Below are 19,749 nucleotides of genomic sequence, written 5' to 3' on the forward strand. Positions count from 1 at the left end.
CTTCTGTTAAGCCAGACAGCAAAGAAATCTGCACACTTGTAAACCTGCATGACTCTTACTAAATATTTGGTTTGAAAAAGTTCTTATTTCAAGAATACTATTTATGCTACTTGTATTAATAGATACTTGTTTTAACAAATTAATAAGTAAATATTTCAAAATGGTATCCATTTTAATGAACCCACATACACTATAGCTTCTTGGGTTCAGTCCTCAATTTTTAAAAGTTTAAAGATGTCCCAAGACCAAAAGTTTGAGAATTGCTGGTCCCATGCCCCCAGGGCTGTCCAGAACACCCATGCCTGTTGGGCTAGGGTGGGGGAGGGGCCAGGGCAAAGCAGGTGTGTAAACAGGGGTGGGGGCAGGGGGTTCAGTGGCCTTGGCTCTCACGGCAGACTCTCACTCACTGAATCAAAGTGAAACTCAGGGACCCAGGAGCTAGGAGGAACCGAAACCTGTCCCTCACCCATAGGACAGGCCCTAGAGCACTAGGGAAAGGCCCACAGAGCCCCTTAATTAACCCCCTAAACTCTTCCTTCATCCAGGAGGCCTCTGGCACTTGTCTACCTAGATCCCAGCTGAGGTACTCACAGCTCAAGACAAGACAAGGGAGAGTGGCCGGCTAGGCTGGGAGCCAGAAACCCAGGTCCTTTGCATCCTTGCCACTAACTGCTACCTACATGCCCTTAGGTGAAGCCCAAGCCCTCTACCCCTGAACTATCCTCTCTAGAGAGTATGAAGCTATTAATCTCAACCCCACTGTTCTTGGCTCTGCCTAAGTGGCTGTTTTCCTTACCCACCTATCTTGAGCCTTGGAGCACATTTGCCCAATTTGCTGACTGCACAAATGCATGCGAACACTAGGCCAGTTCCAGAACCTGCCTCCCATGGGCTTCAGCTGCCACAGACTGGATGGAAACTTTTTTTTTTTTTTTTTTTTTTTTTTTTTGGTATTAGGGATTGAATCCAGGGACGCTTAACCACTGAGCCACATCCCTAGCCTTTTTTTTTTTTTTTTTTTAATTCATGCTGAGACAGGTTCTCACTAAGTTGCTGAGGCTGGCTTTGAACTTGCCATTCTCCTGCCTCAGCCTCCTGAGCTGCTGGGATTAGAGGCATGTCCCACAACACCACACTTAGAAACCTTTTCTTCAGGGTCTGTGCTAGGATTCCAGAATCTCAACGGCCTTCCAGCACAGAGAAGCAACACAAGTGCTATGAGCAGGTGGCATGGAGCAGTCTGAGGGCTGCAGGCCCACCAGCCCCAGAGGGCAGTTGCCACCTAGTGGAGCCAGATTGATCCCCCTACCAATGGCCAACATGCACACATGAAACCTCCTGATTTTGAAATGTCAGTGACAAATTCAAAACTGTAAATCTAGAGCAAGCCAACTAAAGTCTAACAACCAGCCTGGCCATTGCCACCTGATTCTGAGCAATACCCTCCTAGCAAAGACCTTGGTCCAGGCCCCAGCCTTGACAGAGAACTTGGGGAAAGGTCCCCCCACATGAGGGTACATCCAGGAGACTCTTCATACAGGACTAGAGTGGGGACCTACCCTAGGAAGCCCCAACAGAGACAAAGACAAAACGGTGATAACCTCTTTCCTACCCCCAAAAGCCACTATAAAAAAGGGGATACCCCTGTGTCTGCCGAACTCGCTGGCTTGATGAATGAGTGGGCCTAGCAGGGTGTGAAGGACTGAAGGCCAGACCCTGACCATCTCCCCAGGGGAGTGGACAACCAACAGCCCACCCTCAAGGAGGGCATTCCAGGTGGAGGGTCCTGCATGGGCAATGCCACCAAGAACACACAGGGACTGCAAGTACAGAGGGATGAGAGGAGGAATGGGAGGCCACAGTGGCAAGGTCAGGGCTCATGGCCAAGAGCCCTGGGATCAGTGGGCCAGGCCCCCTGCCCCCACCCAAGGTGATACACTCATGGGGATGGGCACGGTGGCTTTCAAAAGTGGGGATGGCAGATGGCAAAAGGAACAGACAAAAGGAAGGAAGAAGAGAGCTGAGGTTTGTCACATTGAAAGGCGGAAAATACCAAGGAGTCTCTGAGGAGGCGATTCTCCCTCTGGGTTTTCTTGGCCTTACTGTCTGACCCGGAGACCCTCCTCTTTCCCAGTGTATTTTCCCATCTGAATAATAACAGGAGGAAGATGTCCTACACGCTCTCCAAGGTCCAAGCCAGCGATCCCAAGAACTGCCCAGATGCCCAGCCTGCCTAGGCCCAGTGGCCCTCCTTCCCCCTGCACCCTGGAGCCCTCCACCATTTTGTGCATCCAGTGCCTCTTTTCATGTAAAATAGAGGCTTGTCCCTTTTATTCCTCTGGAAGGGGGCTGGAAGACTAGGAAGCCTGAAGCAAAAGGAAGAAAAGGAAAGTGATGGGGCCCTTGGTTTTGTAGCTGACACCTGGGGGCACTGTTGCTCAGCTTAGATGTCCCCAGGGCTCCCCAGCTTCTGCACACCCAGTTCCTTCAGTGCCCAGGTCCAGACTGTTATAAACAGGAAGTTGGTGGCGGGCAAATCAGTTAGTTTCAGCTGCCAAACAGAATTGTGGCCAGAGCCTGCTATCCTCAGCCAAATATGCCCTCCCATCTTCAAGCCCCCAGTAGCCATTTACTAAGCCCTTATTGCCACCAGGCCCTGAATTAAACCCTCTGTGGCAGCCACTTGCTTTTATCCTCAAGATAATCCCCAAGGCTTGTGTCACCTCTCTCTTCCAGAGGCCAAAATGGAACTCTGAGAGATGAAGTCCTCAGGCCATTCCATCCCTGAGCCTGTGTCCTCATCTCAACATCTTTTGGGTGACTCTCTGAAGAGGACAGAGGTGTGGAATCTTGGGGACACAAAAGCTGCTTGTAACTCCTGTCTCCAGAATCTGGAGCTTTGCCTCACACCCGTTCCCTCTGGGAAATCTGAGAAGGGTTTGGCCACTATCAACTCTAGTCTTCCGCCCCTCCCCCACTCTCACCCCCAGCACAGAGGTAGCCAACGAGGTCTGTATGTCCAGGAGAGGGAAAGGGTCTTAGGATGGAGAAAAGACAAGAGCCTGCCCATGGTCAGACTGAGCACCCCAAACACTGTCCCTCCACACGATGGCTCCCTTGGAGGTCTGCTGGGCAGGGCTAAGCTGGGGTCCCCCAGCCTGAAAGACAGAGAGAAGGGAGTTGGTAAGAAAGAGACAAAACAAGAGGAAATATGAAGAGAGAGAATAAGAGAGAAGAGGAGGAATGTGCACATGGTGTGGGGGGGTGGCAGTGAGGGTGTGGGCAGTGGGGTTCGATAAACAGAATACAGTCAGATAACAGAATGAGATGCACCCCAACAAAAGTCATGGGAGAAACACAAGAACAGAGGAGACAGGTAGCCCTAGAAAGAGGGACGTAGAAAGGACTGACGGGAGCCCCCAGCCAAATGCCCCCAAACTTCCCCCATGGTGATCTCATTGGACTTGGCTTCTTTCTAGAGAATTGGTTACTTCTGAGTTCTGGCTGCCCTTCTGTGCCCTCCTGAGACAGAGGCCAGTCTCTGTCCAGAAGGCTGGAAATCCCACTTGCAACATACCCCTACCACCCCACAGAAGCTTCTGGCCCCCACGATCCACGCTGGTGCTGGATGGGTCAGCTCTCTGAGCTGGTGAAAGGGATTCTCACTCCACTGACCTTGGTGTGTTCAGAGCCTTTCAAGTTCTGGGGGAGGAGGAGAAGGGAGGTCCAGAGGACCTGAATGGGGGCCCTGAGACAGGCGGAAGGAGGCCTCATCAGAGATCAAAGGCCCAGGAAGCAGCAGAGGGTCTGAGGCTGCCCTTTCACCCATGGCCGCTATTCACAGGCCTGCCTGCTCTGCCAAGCCCAGCCCCACTACCACTTCTCTGGCCTTCCGGAGAGGGAGGGACCTCCTCCTCGGGCCTAAGCCCCAGCCAGGCAGGATTCCTGAGGCCAGTGCCCCCACCGCCTCCGTGAAAGCTCTCAGCTCAGACCAACCAAGAGATGAGGACACCCCCTCTCCCCTGGGTAGAACACCAGCCTGACCCTCAGCACTTCCTACACGCCTCCTGAGCATCTCTGTGAGCCAGGCCTATCCTGGGGACTGGGGTGGGCACAGAAATGCGTGACATGGGCCCCTGCTGAGTCACATCCACAGGCACAGAAGACTCAAAGCCAGAGTCAGAAGGGAAACAAATGGGAAAAACCACTCAGACACAAGCACAGTTGACAGAAGCAGGCTGTCGCAGGCCCCAAATGTCACAGCGTCCAAACCAGGAGGCCTTCTTTGACTCTTTGGCCTCTCATGTGGCCAGCCCCTGCTCACACAACCAGTGACAGGGAACTCACCACCTTTCCACGATAACACTCCCATCCTTGGCTCAGCCTGGCTGTGGTCCAAAAGCTCTAAGTGGCTCTCAGCCGTCTTCTACCTCCCTTAGTTTCCTCTAACCATCCCGCTCTGCCTTCAGAAGTCACAGGGACCTAATAATATGTTTCCTCAGTCACCGAACAATTTGTATGAGACAGATACTGGGCCACATCCCCAACTCTGGTCTTGGAGGCATCCTGGGAAAAAAACCTAGAACTTCTAGTCTGAACTGACCCCTGTCAATCTGCTAACCTAATGATGTTCTAACTTGTTTTCACTACAGAACTCTTCACTCAAGCAGGGCTCTCTGTGGATTCCCCATGATTGAGGAGGCTGGAGCTCCCATTCACCCTCCTCGCTAATTCTGAGCCCTCTAAAGGCATGTGACTACTCCATTCCACCAAGGAGCATTTACTGAGTACCTATTATGTGTTCAATGTTGTCCAGTACAGTAGCCATTAGCTATTTGAGCACTTGAAATGTGTCCAGTACAACTGAGGGACTAAATTCTTTTATATTATTTAATTTTAATTACTTTTCAATTGAAAACAGAAGACATGTAAAATATTTTCCCCATCAAACACAACTTTAGTGTTTTGAAAGGACTTACTATATTTAACTTTCACTGTCAAGTGTTTAGCATCTAAATCGTGATGTGTTTTAAGTGTAAAATACATACCCTATTCCAAAGACCTAGCACAAAATAAAAGGGAAACCCTGTCGTATTATTTTTAATCTCATTACAAGTTAAAATGATAATATTTGAGATATATTGGACTAGATAAAATATATTATTAAAATTAATTCCACTCATTTGTTTTTACTGTTTTTATGTGGTCCCTAGATATTTTTAAATTACATATATGGCTTGCTCTCTATTTCTAGTAGTTGATGCTGAGCTAATCACTTTCATTTCTACCCTGATATCCAAAACATCCAGCACAGTGCATGTTCCTTGAGTCTCTAAACCATCAAAACAATCTCTCCACTGCTTCCAGACTAAAAGTTCAGGGACTGAGGTCATACCTGAGCCCCAAGCTCTCTTGCCCCCTCCCTCCCTTTCCAAGTCCTGCCCCACTGGTCCTTTTACTGGAGTCCCCGTCTTGGCACAGATTGGAATACTCTCTCCTCCCTCTACCCAGCCCTCTGATGACACCTCCTAAGAGGAGTCTTTCTAGATCCTTGTGATCAAAATCGGCCCCTCTCTGCCTTGCTCTGCCTCTCTGGTGTCACCTCACACACATTAGAGAGAATTTGGATTTTCAGTCATGACTGCCAGCTCACCTTCCGTGGTTGAACCCTATTCCCTCCCACCCCAACCCTGAGATCTGGGCAGGATCACAGCCCCAGGATATGACCACAGAGTAAAACCCAAATCTGGTTGGAGGTGACTATGCACCAGGGGCTGAGTAAGTGACTCCACCTTGCAAAGCCTCAGTCATCTCAGTCTGAGAAATGGGGAAGCACTGTGCTATCTTCCTCCTGGCTCTCTACTGCCTCTCTGTCTCCCCTATCACTCTTCTCTCAAGCTGCTGAGGGCTCCTGAGAAAACATGGACCCATCCTGGAAGCCATACTCACAAAGCCATAGCCTGCACCCTACCTAGGACAGCACCTGGGGTGCCTGGCTACTTCCCTGTTTCCCCAGTGGCTGGTTCTTACTTTCTCTGCTCTCTTCAAACTCCCCACCTCTGGGTCTCACCTTGCTACATACACTCTTGGTGGCATTCAACCTGCCAATGGTATCCTTTTGTCTTTTTTTTTTTTTTTTGGTACTGGGGATTAAATCCAAGAGTGCTCTACCATCAACATCCCCAGCCTTTTTTTTTTTTTTTTTTTTTTTTTGAGACAGAGTCTCTAAGTTGCCCAGGCTGGCCTAACACTTGCAATCCTCTGCCTCAGCCTCCTGAGGAGCTAGGATTACAGGCTGCACCACTGCACCACTGCACCTGGCCTCCCGCTTCTGCTTTAACTCCCCCCACACACACACACACCATTCCTAGGCTCTGTCTGGCACAGGCCAAGGAACAACTTTTTGCCAGACAATTCCAGAGGATGTCTACAGCTCCCAGGCTCCACCCAACTCCCCAGTCCACACCAGCTATGTGGCTTTGACTCTGTGAGGGAGCTCCCTGGGGCCCTAGTTACCTCTTATAATAAAATGGGGGATTTCTGCCTTTTCATCCTCCCCTGGAACCAATGCAGGGATCCTGGGAGGTACAAGTGAAAGATGGGAAAGGACAGGGGGAGATGCCCTACAGCACTCCCCCCAGACACTTTCCTGATGTGAAGCAGAGCATTTCTGCCCACCTCTCTGCTCAACCATCTACCTTCTCAGTGAGGCACAGCAAGAGTGAAGGGAAGGTTTTCGTTACTGCTTGGGTTCCTCACTTTTCCCAATTCTCTAAGCTTCCAGGACCCTCAAGTTATTCTCTCTTAGCTCACAGACCACAGGCTGGCCTTCCTCTAAAATCTTGCTGGGGATCAGGACTCCACAATAAATTTCAGAACTGTAAGGACTGCAAAGACCATCCAATCTTGAATCTGATTCTTGATATTCTTGTACAGCAGCCAGCAAGGACCACTAAGTCTGTTTGCATACGAGTACTCACTAGCTCCCTGTTATTCCCTGTAATCCCTAGACCGCTTTCATATGTACAAAGTTCTTTCTTACACTGAGCTGGAATTGCCTCTGCCTCTGCCACACACTGGCCTGTGAGGCCACAAAACAAAGTCTCTTTCCTCTCTCTTTCCACATCAGCCCTTTAAATGTTTCAAGGCAATAATCCAGTCCTGCTTGTTCTGTTCTTTTTTGTACCAAACATCTCTAGGGCCTTGAGGTATTCCTTGGGTGCCATACCCAGATCCCTCTCCGCCCAGGCTATGCTCATCTGTCATTACCCCTCTAAAGATCAATGTCGCAAATGGGCCACAGTCCTCTGAGAATAATCTGACCAGTACAGAGTAGTCGAGACTAATACTACCCACTTTCTGACCACTCTACACTATTTTAAGCAGCTTGAGAGGCCAAACAGAGACCCGATTAGAGACCGTTAGCCAACATAATCCACAAACTCAGTAAAGCAATCTCCCCAAATCAGGACCTGTCTGTTGGTAAACTGGATTTTTTTCCTTCTCCTAAAATCTCTGCCTGGACCCCCAACTTCAAGGAAGTCTCCTACCCTCCAACCCTTCACCATGATCAAACACAGCCAGGCCCCAGCTGCTGCGAGTCTGGGTGACAGTGGAAGAAAAGATGATACCATCAACCCCATAAACCAACAGAGATGGCAGCCCCACTGCCTCCCGCAGCAGCCAGCACAGCAACCCGCCGAGTTAAAGACTTCTGACATCTGCTTGGGAGTGTCTGGAGCAGGAGAAAGAGGTGAGGCAGGTGCCACAGGCCATGAATCATCCCCACATGCCCCACAGCTGCAGACAGAGGCCACAGGCCCGGCTCTACACTGCCTGGGGCACGCAGACCACAAGCCAATCCACCGCTGGGCCGACTCAATTTTCTAGTTACAGATCTTAAGTACTTAGGCATGTGCTCCCGAGAACATACATCCCTTACATGGCGCTGAGAAAGGGGAATTGTGTGGAGGAACAGAATAATTGAATCAAGATTTCTGTCACGCTGCTCTCAGGCCCTAGACCACCACAGCCTTTTTTTTTTTTTTTTTTTTTCTTTCCTGACTAAGGTTTTACAAATTCCCAGGGGGTCGTTTCAAACCGATTAATGTCAGCCAGTGCTGGCAGCCCATCCAGTGGAAGGAGATGAGGGTTAAGGTGGGCCTGTGTCCAGCACGGAGACGGCCGGTTCCAGAGACCCAAGAACACTGAGGGTTTGAGGAAAAACCAACTGGGAAGATTGTCATCTTTGTAATCCCTGTGAGGCCCCTGCACTCCTTCCTTCCAGGCCCAAGGGCAAAGACGACATAGTTATTTATTCCCTCCACACCCCATCTTCACCAGGCTGAAGGCCTTCTCCTCTGAAAAGTGTGCCCAGGCCCTCAGAGGACCTACCCCTGCCCCCTCCACCCCTAGTCCCCTTCTCACTGTAAGACAGAGTGATGGCTGCTTTGCCCAGCTCCCTGCTCTCTCCAAGGCTCCCCCACACAGGGGTCATTGGTATTAAGCTCAGACCCTCCACACACAGGGTCCCTCAGGTATCATGTCTGCACATGCAGGGTCTTCCTAAAGGCCACAAAGCTCAGGCCATCAGGGCTCTATCAGGCCCATTTACTCCACCCAAGGTGTGAAGATGGGAAGAGATCAGCAAGGAACCCACAGTTCTAGCAGGGTGCCTGTCTGCCCCTCCTTGTCCCTGCATTAAGGACAGGGCCCTAGGAACTACAGCCCTCTGCAGTTAAGGGGGTGCTGAGCAGGCACCTTTGCTCCCACCCTCTCTGAGCACACCAAGCGGACCCTTCCGTCCCTCCCGGACAGGGTTGTGCTGCTGCCTCTTACCTTCATCTCTCTTGCGCTTGTTGGTGTCAGCGCTGGGGGACGTGATGCCCAGGATGCCACTGATGGAGTACGACGAGCCGGCTGAGTCCGTGCTCACCGAGGACACTTGTGTCACAGAGCCCGTGGACACTGCACAGAGGAAGAGGAGTAGTCAGGGCCAGCAGAAGGCTGAGGGGCAGAGGGCACCAGTGCTGGCCTGTCACAAAGGCACTCACCATACACTAGGCTGGGTGCAACTGCAGGGGAGCAAGAGTTTTAGGCAGAGGACACTTGCCCCGTGGTACCACCATACAGGCTTTGGCTGTTTTGCCCAGATTCTCTCTGCTGGGGAGCTGAGGGGGTATATGGGCAGCAAAGAGGACTGTCCACACAAAAAAGAACAAAGGGACAGAGTAGAAAGGGAAGTTTAAGGATGGAGAAGAGAAAGAGGGCAGGTGGGGCCCACCATAGGCAGTGCTAAAAAAAGACCTCAAGCTAGTCCTCTTGGGTGTGTTAACTCCCCGTTCACATAGCCACCCATGCACGGTGACATAAACACACACACATACACAGCCAACTGAACAGCAGGCCTCTAGGTCTTTTTATAGTTCCCTGCGGCATTTCCTTCTTCCAGTTTACCTAGATCTTATTTTTAACAATAATTATGACAATAACAATCACTTATGTCTTCTGAGAACTGAAGGCATTATCACATTTAATTTGGAGAACAATCTTATAAGCTAAGTGATGTTATTTACCCCATTGGAAAGGTAAGGCAACCAAGACTCAGAGAAGACAAGTGACTCATGCAAGGTCACACAGAAAACAAGGGCCAGAGTGTCGACAGGAACCTGGAGACTAAAGTCTTAACCCCTGAAACTAATCTGCTCCTCAGTCATTTTTTTTTTTTTTAAAGAGAGAGAGAGAGAGAGGGAGTGAGAGAAAATTTTAATATTTATTTTTTAGTTTTTCGGCGGACACAACATCTTTGTTTGTATGTGGTGCTGAGGATCGAACCCGGGCCGCACGCATGTCAGGCGAGCATGCTATCGCTTGAGCCACATCCCCAGCCCTGCTCCTCAGTCATTAATAATGAAGAACCAACAATATGCCTCTCATTGATGCAACGCTTTTCATTTGATGACTGTGACAGCCCTGTTTATCCCAATTATCCAATGAGGACACCAAGGCTTCACAAAGTGAAGGGATTCAAAGTCCTCTAGCTGATAAGCTGCAGCCCCTGGCCCCATCATAGCCTCAGGTCTATTCATTTAGAGTCTAGATTTCTCCTGCCCAGAAGCGGGAGGCAGAGGTCTGTCATTTGTGACTGAGACCAGGTCTCAAAGACCCAAAGGATGAGAATGAGGGGAGAGGAGACTTCTGTGCAAATTTCTCATGGACTCCAGGCCCTCCCAGAGCCCAGGGAGAGACCTGTCCTCCCGTGGGCCCTCTCCAACTCCACAGCTGAGTTTCCATTTCCGCCTGGCTCCCTACAACCTACAGACCAATCTCAGGCATTTCGTTGGGCTATAACCAGCTGGAGGAAGGAGGAGCTGCCTCTGGCTCTGAAGTGTAGAAAATGACCAGAAGTAGTGGTGACCCCACAAAGAGCCATCCCTTTCTTTGGAGGGGCTCCAGCTCCTTGCTCCTTCAGACCCAGAGGGACAGTGCCTTTCTTCCCATGTTTGCGTTTGATTTTAGATCTTCCTTAAGAGACCCAGAAGTAGAAATTGTTAACTTCTCTTTTCCTTCACCAAAAAAACTCCTCAAAACAGATTTATGCAAATCTCACAACCTTTTCTGTATTAAGGTGCAAAGAACAGAGAAGGAAAGAGGATCACAGGTCACTTGATACTTATAAGCCACTCTCACTAGGTGACAGAGTAGATGACATTTGATTCAGGATTTTGTGACTGCAGGAGGTATAAAAGATCCAGATTCCAAACAATTACAAACTGTTATGAAATTATTAAAGAGGTGACTACGGAAAAAAAAAAAAAAAAAAAAAGATCCAGATTCCAGTTCTGCCTCCACCCCTTCCTGGCAACAAGATCTCTGGCTAATTATTCAATCTCTCTAAGCTTCAGTTTCCTCCCTGCTCAGTAACTTTCTAAACCATAAAGGGCTGTATGCACATGAGATGCAGTTTTATAAAAATGTCTGGGACAAACCATTCTGCTGACCTACAGCAAAATTATTCCTCTAAACCTATTGAAAGAATATTATCAGTTACAACTTGTTTGATTTGCATTGCTTCGCAACCTGAAACCGTTAAAGCCACAAGTGAAACCTTTTCTTGTTTTTTTTGATTTTTGTGGTACTGAGGATTGAACCCAGGGATGCTTAATCACTGAGCCACATCCCCCAGCCTTTTAAAAAATAATTTAACTAGAGACAGGGTCTCTGAGTTGCTTCGGGACTCTCCAAGTTGCTGAGGCTGACTTTGAACTCATGATCCTCCTGCCTCAGCCTCCCAAGCCAGTGGGATTATAGTCATGTGCCATCACACCCAGCCACAAGTGAAATCTCAGCCACCAACGTCCCTCCACCCCAGAAGCCTCCCTCAACCCTCTCAGGATAGCCCAGAAGAGTTGCAGTTCCCTTCATTCTGCTCTCCTGACACCCATACCTTTTTATTGGGCTTCATCTCAGTGTTTTGCAAACTTCTCTCCATTACATTCTCCCATTGAGAAGCCCTCAAAAATAGGGGGTTTTATCCTGCCTCATGTGTAGCATTAGTGGTGACAAACACTTTCTGGAGGTATTACTAAGAGAAGAATTATCTCAAGGCAGGGAGGAATTCTTTCTTACCTTTATCCAAAAAGGCAACCTAGGAGGATCAGAGACTTTGGAGAACACCTGGTTTATGTCCTCCAGTGAGGAAACTGAGGCTCAGAGAGGTGAAGGGACTTTCACAGCTCACTGGGTGAGTTAATGACAGAATTGGAACTATAAGCCAGGACTCTGTGGTTCCCCATCGCCACGGGGAAGTCCAGATTTTCAGGTAAAGAAGGACTGACAGTGATGAGGGCATAGAAAGGTTGCTCAGTTTGGATGTGACTATGCAGAACTCACAGGGACTGTGAACTCTCAGGGCTTGCTGGATGGTCACCCACTTTCTTACAGTAAAGCAACTTTCCTCCAGCTAGAGAGAGGTGTTTCTTTTGTCCCGAGTAGAGAAATAATACCTTAAAGGGACAAGTCACTTTCAACTTGTCCGTGAATCAAAAGCCAGGGAATGTGTGAACTCTTGAGTAGTAGGAATAGAATTCTGCCCTCAGAAGGTCATGGTCACTCTCAGACTTCACCCGTGAGCACCCGAAGCCCCATCCTCAGGCCTGGACAGTTCACAGAGTACATGAGATCGAAGCAAGAGCAAGAGCGAGAGAAAGAAAGTTTGGGAAGTTTTGCTACATCTTCACTCAAGACTGCAAGTGCACAAAGAATTGTAGAAGGGCTGGTTGATAGAAGAAAAAAACACATTCAAAACTACTTACTGACTAATGATGCAGAAAATGTTATGAATAAGTATCCCTTTCTTGATTTATTACTTTAATTATCTGACATTCTATAGACCCCCATTAGTGGATTTTTTTTTTTTGGCTTAGATTTCAATTTTCTGTCTCATGGTGAAAGCTATTTATCATAATAATCAGTAAAATTCAAAACCTTTTAGCAGTATTTATAAAATTCATTTACCAGGTTCAGCCCTTGGAGAATGACAAAGAAGGCGCATTAGTACGTGTGCCGAAGTGTTTTATGCAGAATTATCTGTCCATAAGAATGATTAAAAGTTCTTTAGAATATTTGGAGCCCATTAGATTTTCAAAAAAAAAAAAAATTTTTTTTTTAAAGTTCTTACCTATGCTGTGACTGGAAGCCGGGACAGGCTGGTTGGGGGGCTGCTGAACTTTTGTCCGGATGATCCTGTGGCAGTTGGGAAAAAACAAATGGCTATTTACCATCAGGAAGGGAAAAGGCTTCAACCATCTATGCACAGACAAACAGAAAACCCAGACTCAAACTGGGACATAGGGACAGAGGTGGGGGGATATTAAGAACCCAGGTTGGGAGTTAGGAGTTGGAAGAATTATGGACTATGCCTAACTCAGCTCCTATATTACTGGTTGTCTTTAGATAACCTGCACCCACTCTCTGAGCCCTGAGTACTTCTTCTGAAGAATGGGGACACTGTGTTCACATTACAGGTAGGCATTCCTCTCTCCTGCTCCAGCCCCATAAGGGACTCCCCGAATGACTTTAGGGAGTTTTCTTCATCCCATGGACCTCAGCCTTCTATCCAGGGAATGAAGGAACCAAACCACGCAGCCTCACTGACCTCAAGGAGCTCTCTTGGCTGGTTTCTCTTCCCTAGAGAGCCCATAAGCAAGATTAATACCCCTACCAACTGGAAACTTCCAAGGGAGGAGACATATGTGTTGCTCAGAAATGAAAAAAGGTCAAAGTGCTACCAAGAGACAGCACTTGGGTTTAGTTTTGCTACAAGGAAAGCAGCCTGGTACAAAGCCTCATTGAAAGGATCCACAGGGCTGGGAGTCAGGGGCGTCCTGCCCTGTCTTTCCAGAGAGCTTGCTCTAGTTCTCATATGAACTTGATGGTGACCTTGATCAAGTCCATTCCATCTTGAGCCTCAATATGATGAAGGAATTGGAACAGACCATTCTTTGCTTATTTTAAGTAGTCAAATCCTTTTTGGAAAGAAATGTAAAATAAAATTTACCCAAAACCCAGTGTACAAAAGCAGTACTGACTGCCCTTTGCCCCCTGGAAGTTCTGATGTTCTTCTACAGAACCTTGGGCTCCAGGGAGCCTAGATGATAAGCCTCCCGCTGGGACAACACATAGGGCCCCCAGAAGATAAACAAGCCCAAAACATCTTTGAGCACAGAACAGAGCCAAACAAAAAGTCCCTTTGGGATCTATAAGAAACTTTCTTCCTGGCATTTGGCAGAAAGGTGCACCATAATAAAATGTTCAACTTCTTGGGAAAAGTTCTATTCCCACCTCAAGCTATTCCTGTCTTTTTTTTTTTTTTTTTCAATGTGATCCTCCTGCCTCAGCCTCCTGAGTTAGCTGGGATTCCAGACATGTACCATCACACCCTGTAAACTATTCCCTTTAAAAAGGACATTTATTAGAGGTTTGCCTTGTTATAAAAGTAATCATATGTGTTCATTGTAGACTATTTGGTCAGCTTGGAAAAGTGTAAAGAAGACATCCCAAATCACATTTCGGTGTATTTCCTTTATGACGACTTTTCTGTGCATATTTAAAAATAACCATTTTATCTTTATCAGGTTCAAACCACGTACATACACAGTTTTATATCCTGTTCTTTTTAAGCCACATTCTATGAGAAGTTCTCCCACATGCCTGACCATCATATCTGGATTCATTTCAATGCTGTGCTGGGTCCCCAGCTTATGTAAATGAAGGACTGAAGAACAGCAGGTGCCTCCCCTGTCTCTCCTTAGCCACGCCCCCCACAGTAGGCTCTGCCTTTCAGGGTCACCAGGGCATGCATTATCTTCAGGTGGTAACCTGGACTGGACTTTTCCATTCACCCTACAGCCTACAGCCTAGCCTCAGGTCCTCTGCCACCATGGCCACGGGAGTGCAGCAAAGAGCCTTCTGGGCCTTTTTTTTTTTTTTTTAATTCTTTTTTGTAGGCACCAGGGATGGATGGAACCAAAGGCCTTGCATATGGTAGGCAAGCACTCCACCACTAAGCTACCCACCCATTCCCTTTTATTTTATTTGGAGATAGAGTCTCACTAAGTTACCCAGGCTATCCCTTGAACTTGTGGTCCTTCTACCTCAGCCTCCTGAGCAGCTGGCATCTCAGGCATGCACCATGGCTCCCTCTGCCCTTTTCTGATGGGTCAGCTTAAGCTCTGCCTCAAATATATTCAGAGTATGTGCTTGTTTGGTTTTTTTTTTCCTATAATATTCAAATCACTTACTCTAAGCAAACAGAGTGACTGGTCCAAAGACCGGAGAGGAAGGCAGTCTTTTTGACCACCTGGAATTATGCTGGCATCTGATCTAATTTTTACATTTTGTGTATGTCACCTTCTCTGTGTGTATGTTTCTACAGAGATACAGCTATACTGGTGAATATTTGGATACACCAGATATGAATATAATCTGTCTACATAGTAAATATGTGGTAAAATATTTCATAACTAATTCCACATAAGTAAAACAAAGAAAAATCACATTTTCCTCCTTTTTCTTTTCAAATAGTTCTAGATCACTGGTAACGCCTCATCAATTTTCATAAATTGTTGATAGGCAGCTGCAGCATAGTGATCAAGTATCCAGCTCCAGAACCAAATTACTAGAGTTTGAATCCCAGCCTTGCAATTTACCAGCCACATGACTTTGGGTAAATTACTTCACTTCTATGCCTCAGTTTCTTCATCGCAAAATGGGACTAAGAATCATTCCTACCTCCTAGGGTTAGGGTTAGGATTGAATTAATTAACTACTTAGAAGCGGCTGCTCCATAGCAAATGCTCAATAAACATTAGGGGTTATTATTCTCAGTGGTGTCTTCATGAAGATTAAAGAGAAGGTTTAACCTTAAAATGTCCATGTTTCACACTTGCCTTAAAAAGCACATGGGATCCCCTTGAGAAGGAGCAGGGAGAAGAGCCTTTCTATACTATTTTTAAGGCTGTAATGGTGCTTTATAAGGAATTCTACAATTACAGGACACTCTCCAAAGCTGCTCCCAGGGATGAGAGATTTTGCCCATCTGCCTGTAGTAGCCACCAAGTAAAAGTGAAGATCGTCTTCTTCCCTTGGAAAGAAATGATAGTGGGAAGAAAAGTACCAAATGTATCCAAGCTATTCTAAAAATAATTAAAATTTTTAAAATTATATGCTGTCATCAAGACTGTCCCAATGGGAGTTCACTAGGACTTTTTCTGAACCCAAGACAGTTGGGACTAATTGGCAGCCAACACTAAAAGGAATATCCTTGGACTGGGGTATGATTCAGTGGCAGAGAACTTGCCTAGCATGCACAAGGCCCTTGGTTAAAAAGGAGAGCATATCCTTATGCTGCTGCAGAGCATTCGACTGTGTGACTGTGACCCTAGATCCGTAGGAATGTCCTTTGGTCCAACAGAGAAGACAGCTCAGCAATCAATCTCTTCCTAGATGAAGAAACTAAAGTCCAGAGTGCTCAAGTGACTTGCCCAGTGTCACACAGTAAGTCAGCTCAGGCTTCCATCCCTCAGGCCTGAACACTTTTCTTTGAGCCACAGTTGAAGGAAGTAGTCCTACTGTCAAATACCTCCTATACGAGGCATAAAGCCTATTTGAATTCAAAATCGATTTAGAATTTGAAGACTAAAACTTCAAGAGAGCTTACATCTTATAGGCACTTTAGGATCCCCTTTCTACATCGGTCCCCTTACTTTGAAAAGCTTACAAAATTACACTGAAAAAAAATCAAGGTGCCTTGGAAAGGAGATGGGGCTGCAGAAACACCCCCATCCATGGCCCTAATGGAACTGTCCTCAGTACAGAAAGAAGCCTGGGCCATCTGCTGTGTAGAGCAACCAGAAACCTCAGTCCAGCTGGCCAAGCGGGAAGGGGCCCATTGGTGGCACCTTTGCCAGCAGCTGATGTGAAGAAGAAAGGGACACTAGGAGAACAATCTCAGAAGACTTGTTTCCACAGGTAGGATGAAAAGTGGAATGAACCAAGTGTCACCCCGGGCTGCCTCCGCCCCTTACATGGTATTTTTGTTTTTATTTTAATTAGTTGCTGATACGACTAAGTTGTGAGCTTTGCCATAAATCCCTGATTTCAAGTTTCTCTTGAAAAATTAGAGCACCTGGCAATGGGAACCTCCCCCATTCTCACATTGGTTATCCCTCTTAACTGGGAATGTCACTAGTTGTTCTCACTACTTGGCCTCTGATTTAGAGCCACGGGATTGAAACAGAAGAAGGAAGACCCCATTCCACCCACTATTCGGGTCAGCTCTGGGACAGCCACCTTCAGATGAACTCAGGCTGGATTCCAAGAATCTCCAGGCAGGCTGTGCAGCATCCCAGCACACAATGATCCATAAGAAGTCAAATGAACAAGGTGATTTGTGTCCCTGGAAATTTCCCAGAAGCCTAGCAGAATTTGTTCAGTGCTGCCGAACCCCATGTCAGTCATGTTTCCTGGAGTTGGTCCCAAAGACAGCAGAAAGGCACACACTTCAATGGGTTCACAGTGGAGAGGACCCTCTGGCCGTCAAAGTAGCTATAAATGAGGCCACCACTCTCTCCCCAGCCACTTGAAAGAGACAATGATGAGAAGTTGCCCCCAGGGAGGCAGGGGCAGTGAAAGAACTGGGGACCCTCTTATAGGGTGACATGTGACATTTGTGAAGCAGATATTTAGAAGTTGCACCCATTTGAATGTAAAGGGAGTTTTCCTTCGTATGGAAAATAAAAGCGATGCTGCTGACAGGTTTTCCTGTGAGGGAAGGGGGGTGTGGGTACGTCAGCATGAGATTGTCCCACATTTAGTGAGTTCCCACTAAAGAGTGTAGTAAGGACCCAGAATGCTCTCCGAAGGGAGCACCAGAAAAGGTTATGAATGGAGGGATCTGGAAGACAGTCAGCCAAACAGCTGGCTGCAAGGCTAGAAATGGAGTAGGAGTGACTGTTACCCCTCCTTGCCTCTTTTCTTATGGATCCTCAGTTCTGTCACTTGCAGAGTCCTACAGGACAGTAACAGAAAGAGACCTGCCCTCCTTTTACTATCCATCTCTATCTCAGGGTCACCTTTCCCTGCCACCCACACCTAGGACTCAGTTTCTCTACCTGCTGCAGATGTAACAGCAGCGTAGAGGCACCACCAGCTGGCCAAAGCTATGGACCAGAATACCAGGAGGCCCCTAAGGTGTGGCATGGCTTCAGCAACCAGCATTAGACCTCTTCTAGCCCAGCTCCAGACACAAAGCATCAGCTGATAGGTACCCCTTTCCTCTGCCACATCTATAACCATTGCTCTCTTTGCTCCACAAGTTTCTTTCAAATAACTTATTTTTTAACTTAACTTTTAATACATCCATTGGTCGGAAGAAGTTCAAAGTTCACAAGATCACTGGTTTGGTAGGCCAGTTATATTTTTCTAAAATACATAAAGTTAAATTCATCACAAGTCAGGTTTTTTGTTTTTGTTTTTGTTTTTCCTGGTACTGGGGATTGAACTCAAGGGCACTCAACCACTGAGCTACATCCCCAGCCCTATTTTGTACTTCATTTAGGCAGGGTCTCACTGAGTTGCTAAGCACCTCGCCATTGCTGAAACTGGCTTTGAACTGCCATCCTCCTGTCTCAGCCTCCCGAGCCGCTGGGATTACAGGCATGTGCCTCTGCGCCAGGCACAAGTCAGTTTTTATCCTTGCATTACAGAGGATCTAAACCAGAGCCTTGTAAGTGGGTTATGCTTGAAATGAGTTGCTACTGTTTAAAAACAGAGGTTTCACACACAGGAATACATACATGGACACAAATATACGCAGGTCCTAGTTTCTGACTTTTCTTGAAGAATGGAAAAAATCTGGCAAACATTTCTGGCAGCATTTATCTGGAGCTGAGAAGCAACTGCCCCTCTAATAAGGCTTGAGCTATCTTGATTGCCACAGGCCCTACTACTCCCTACAGCCTGCTGTCTGACCTGCTTCCCTCAATACACTATCTGCCTGATCCCACATAAAGCATTAGAGTTTGTGACCCCCATGGTCCACCTAAAGTCATCTCATGAACCACCTAATCATACATATACCCTGTGCTGAGAAACCTGTGGCCTCTGGAACCTGATGGCAGATGTGGCTCATGTCCCTCTCCAGAGCAGGCCACCTGCTCCAACATTGCTTTAAGTGCATGTGCCACCACATCTGTGCTTTTGGAGGCCCAGAATAAAATGATGCTTTCTGTGTCATGGAAATCCTGCAACAAGCCAGAAGTAAGGAACTCACAAAACACATTTGAGCCCCTCATAATACAGGAGACGAACAGGCGTTCTCCCCACCCACAACCCGCCCAGTCACTGCTACTTCCATAGTGACTTTGTCTAGGCCATCCAGACTTGTAAGAGGACATCAGAACTCTGGCCTGGATGAGGTGGCCTTCTAGAACAGAGACAGAGAAGCTAAGTGCCCCACTTCCCTCTCTCTCCGCACCATACAGGATGTCAGGGTCTTGGCAAAGGTTTGCAGAGAGAAGGAAAAGAGGCTAAGAGTTTATGAACCAGTGGGACTTGAAATGTCAACACAGTGATTCTGTGCATTTGAGTCATCACAGAGGAATGGCTGTCAGGAGCAGAGGGGACCTCAAGAGACATTCCAGTCCACCTCTTTCTGAAAGGGGTGAGGGGTCCTCTATGTCCAGACAGTCTGATCTTGGAGAAATGAAAACTGTTCAAGTTCGGTCTGCTGGTTTCCTTTTTCTTCATGGAGCTTAGAGAACAATCATTTATGTTTACCTCACAACTTCATCCCTAATGCTAATTGGTTCATATGGAGTTGAGACTGCACTCTCTATGATAGAAGACTTTCTTCCAGAAATTAATTTTTAGGGCTGGGGATATAGCTCAAGAGTGGAGCACTTTCCTAGCATGCACGAGGCCTCGGGTTGGATTCCCAGAAATGCAAAATAAATAAGCAATTTTATTCTTAACTGGTGTTCCGACAGCATCATTCAACATTGTTTGGATCAGCCTAGGGAAGTGAGGGAGCCATTGTGGTTCCCAGGACAATGTTGGGTCTGGCACCTTGGTGTGTGGTTCCCTGTCTCCACAGGTGAGAGATGGGGGAGTTTAGGAGAGGGCAGTCCTCTCACACCAGAACATCCTAGCATCCTGGACCTCATCCTTGCAGATGAAAGACATACCTCA

General features: G+C 47.3%; 1 protein-coding gene across 3 annotated transcripts in view; it reads right to left on the reverse strand.

The window, feature by feature from the left end:
- The window catches only part of Pax5 (paired box 5), a 194,812-nt gene that overhangs the window by 155,527 nt on the left and 19,536 nt on the right, over positions 1-19,749 (reverse strand). For all 3 annotated transcript variants that reach the window (XM_027931013.2, XM_027931011.2, XM_027931012.2), the window contains 2 exons: positions 12,680-12,744; positions 8,839-8,967 (listed from right to left, as the gene is read on the reverse strand). In XM_027931013.2, the coding sequence (XP_027786814.1) occupies positions 8,839-8,967; positions 12,680-12,744 (194 nt within the window). The remainder of the gene's footprint in view (positions 1-8,838; positions 8,968-12,679; positions 12,745-19,749) is intronic.

The sequence above is a fragment of the Marmota flaviventris genome, chromosome 13 (genome assembly GCF_047511675.1).
Source record: "Marmota flaviventris isolate mMarFla1 chromosome 13, mMarFla1.hap1, whole genome shotgun sequence".
NCBI classification, from domain to species: Eukaryota; Metazoa; Chordata; class Mammalia; order Rodentia; family Sciuridae; genus Marmota; species Marmota flaviventris.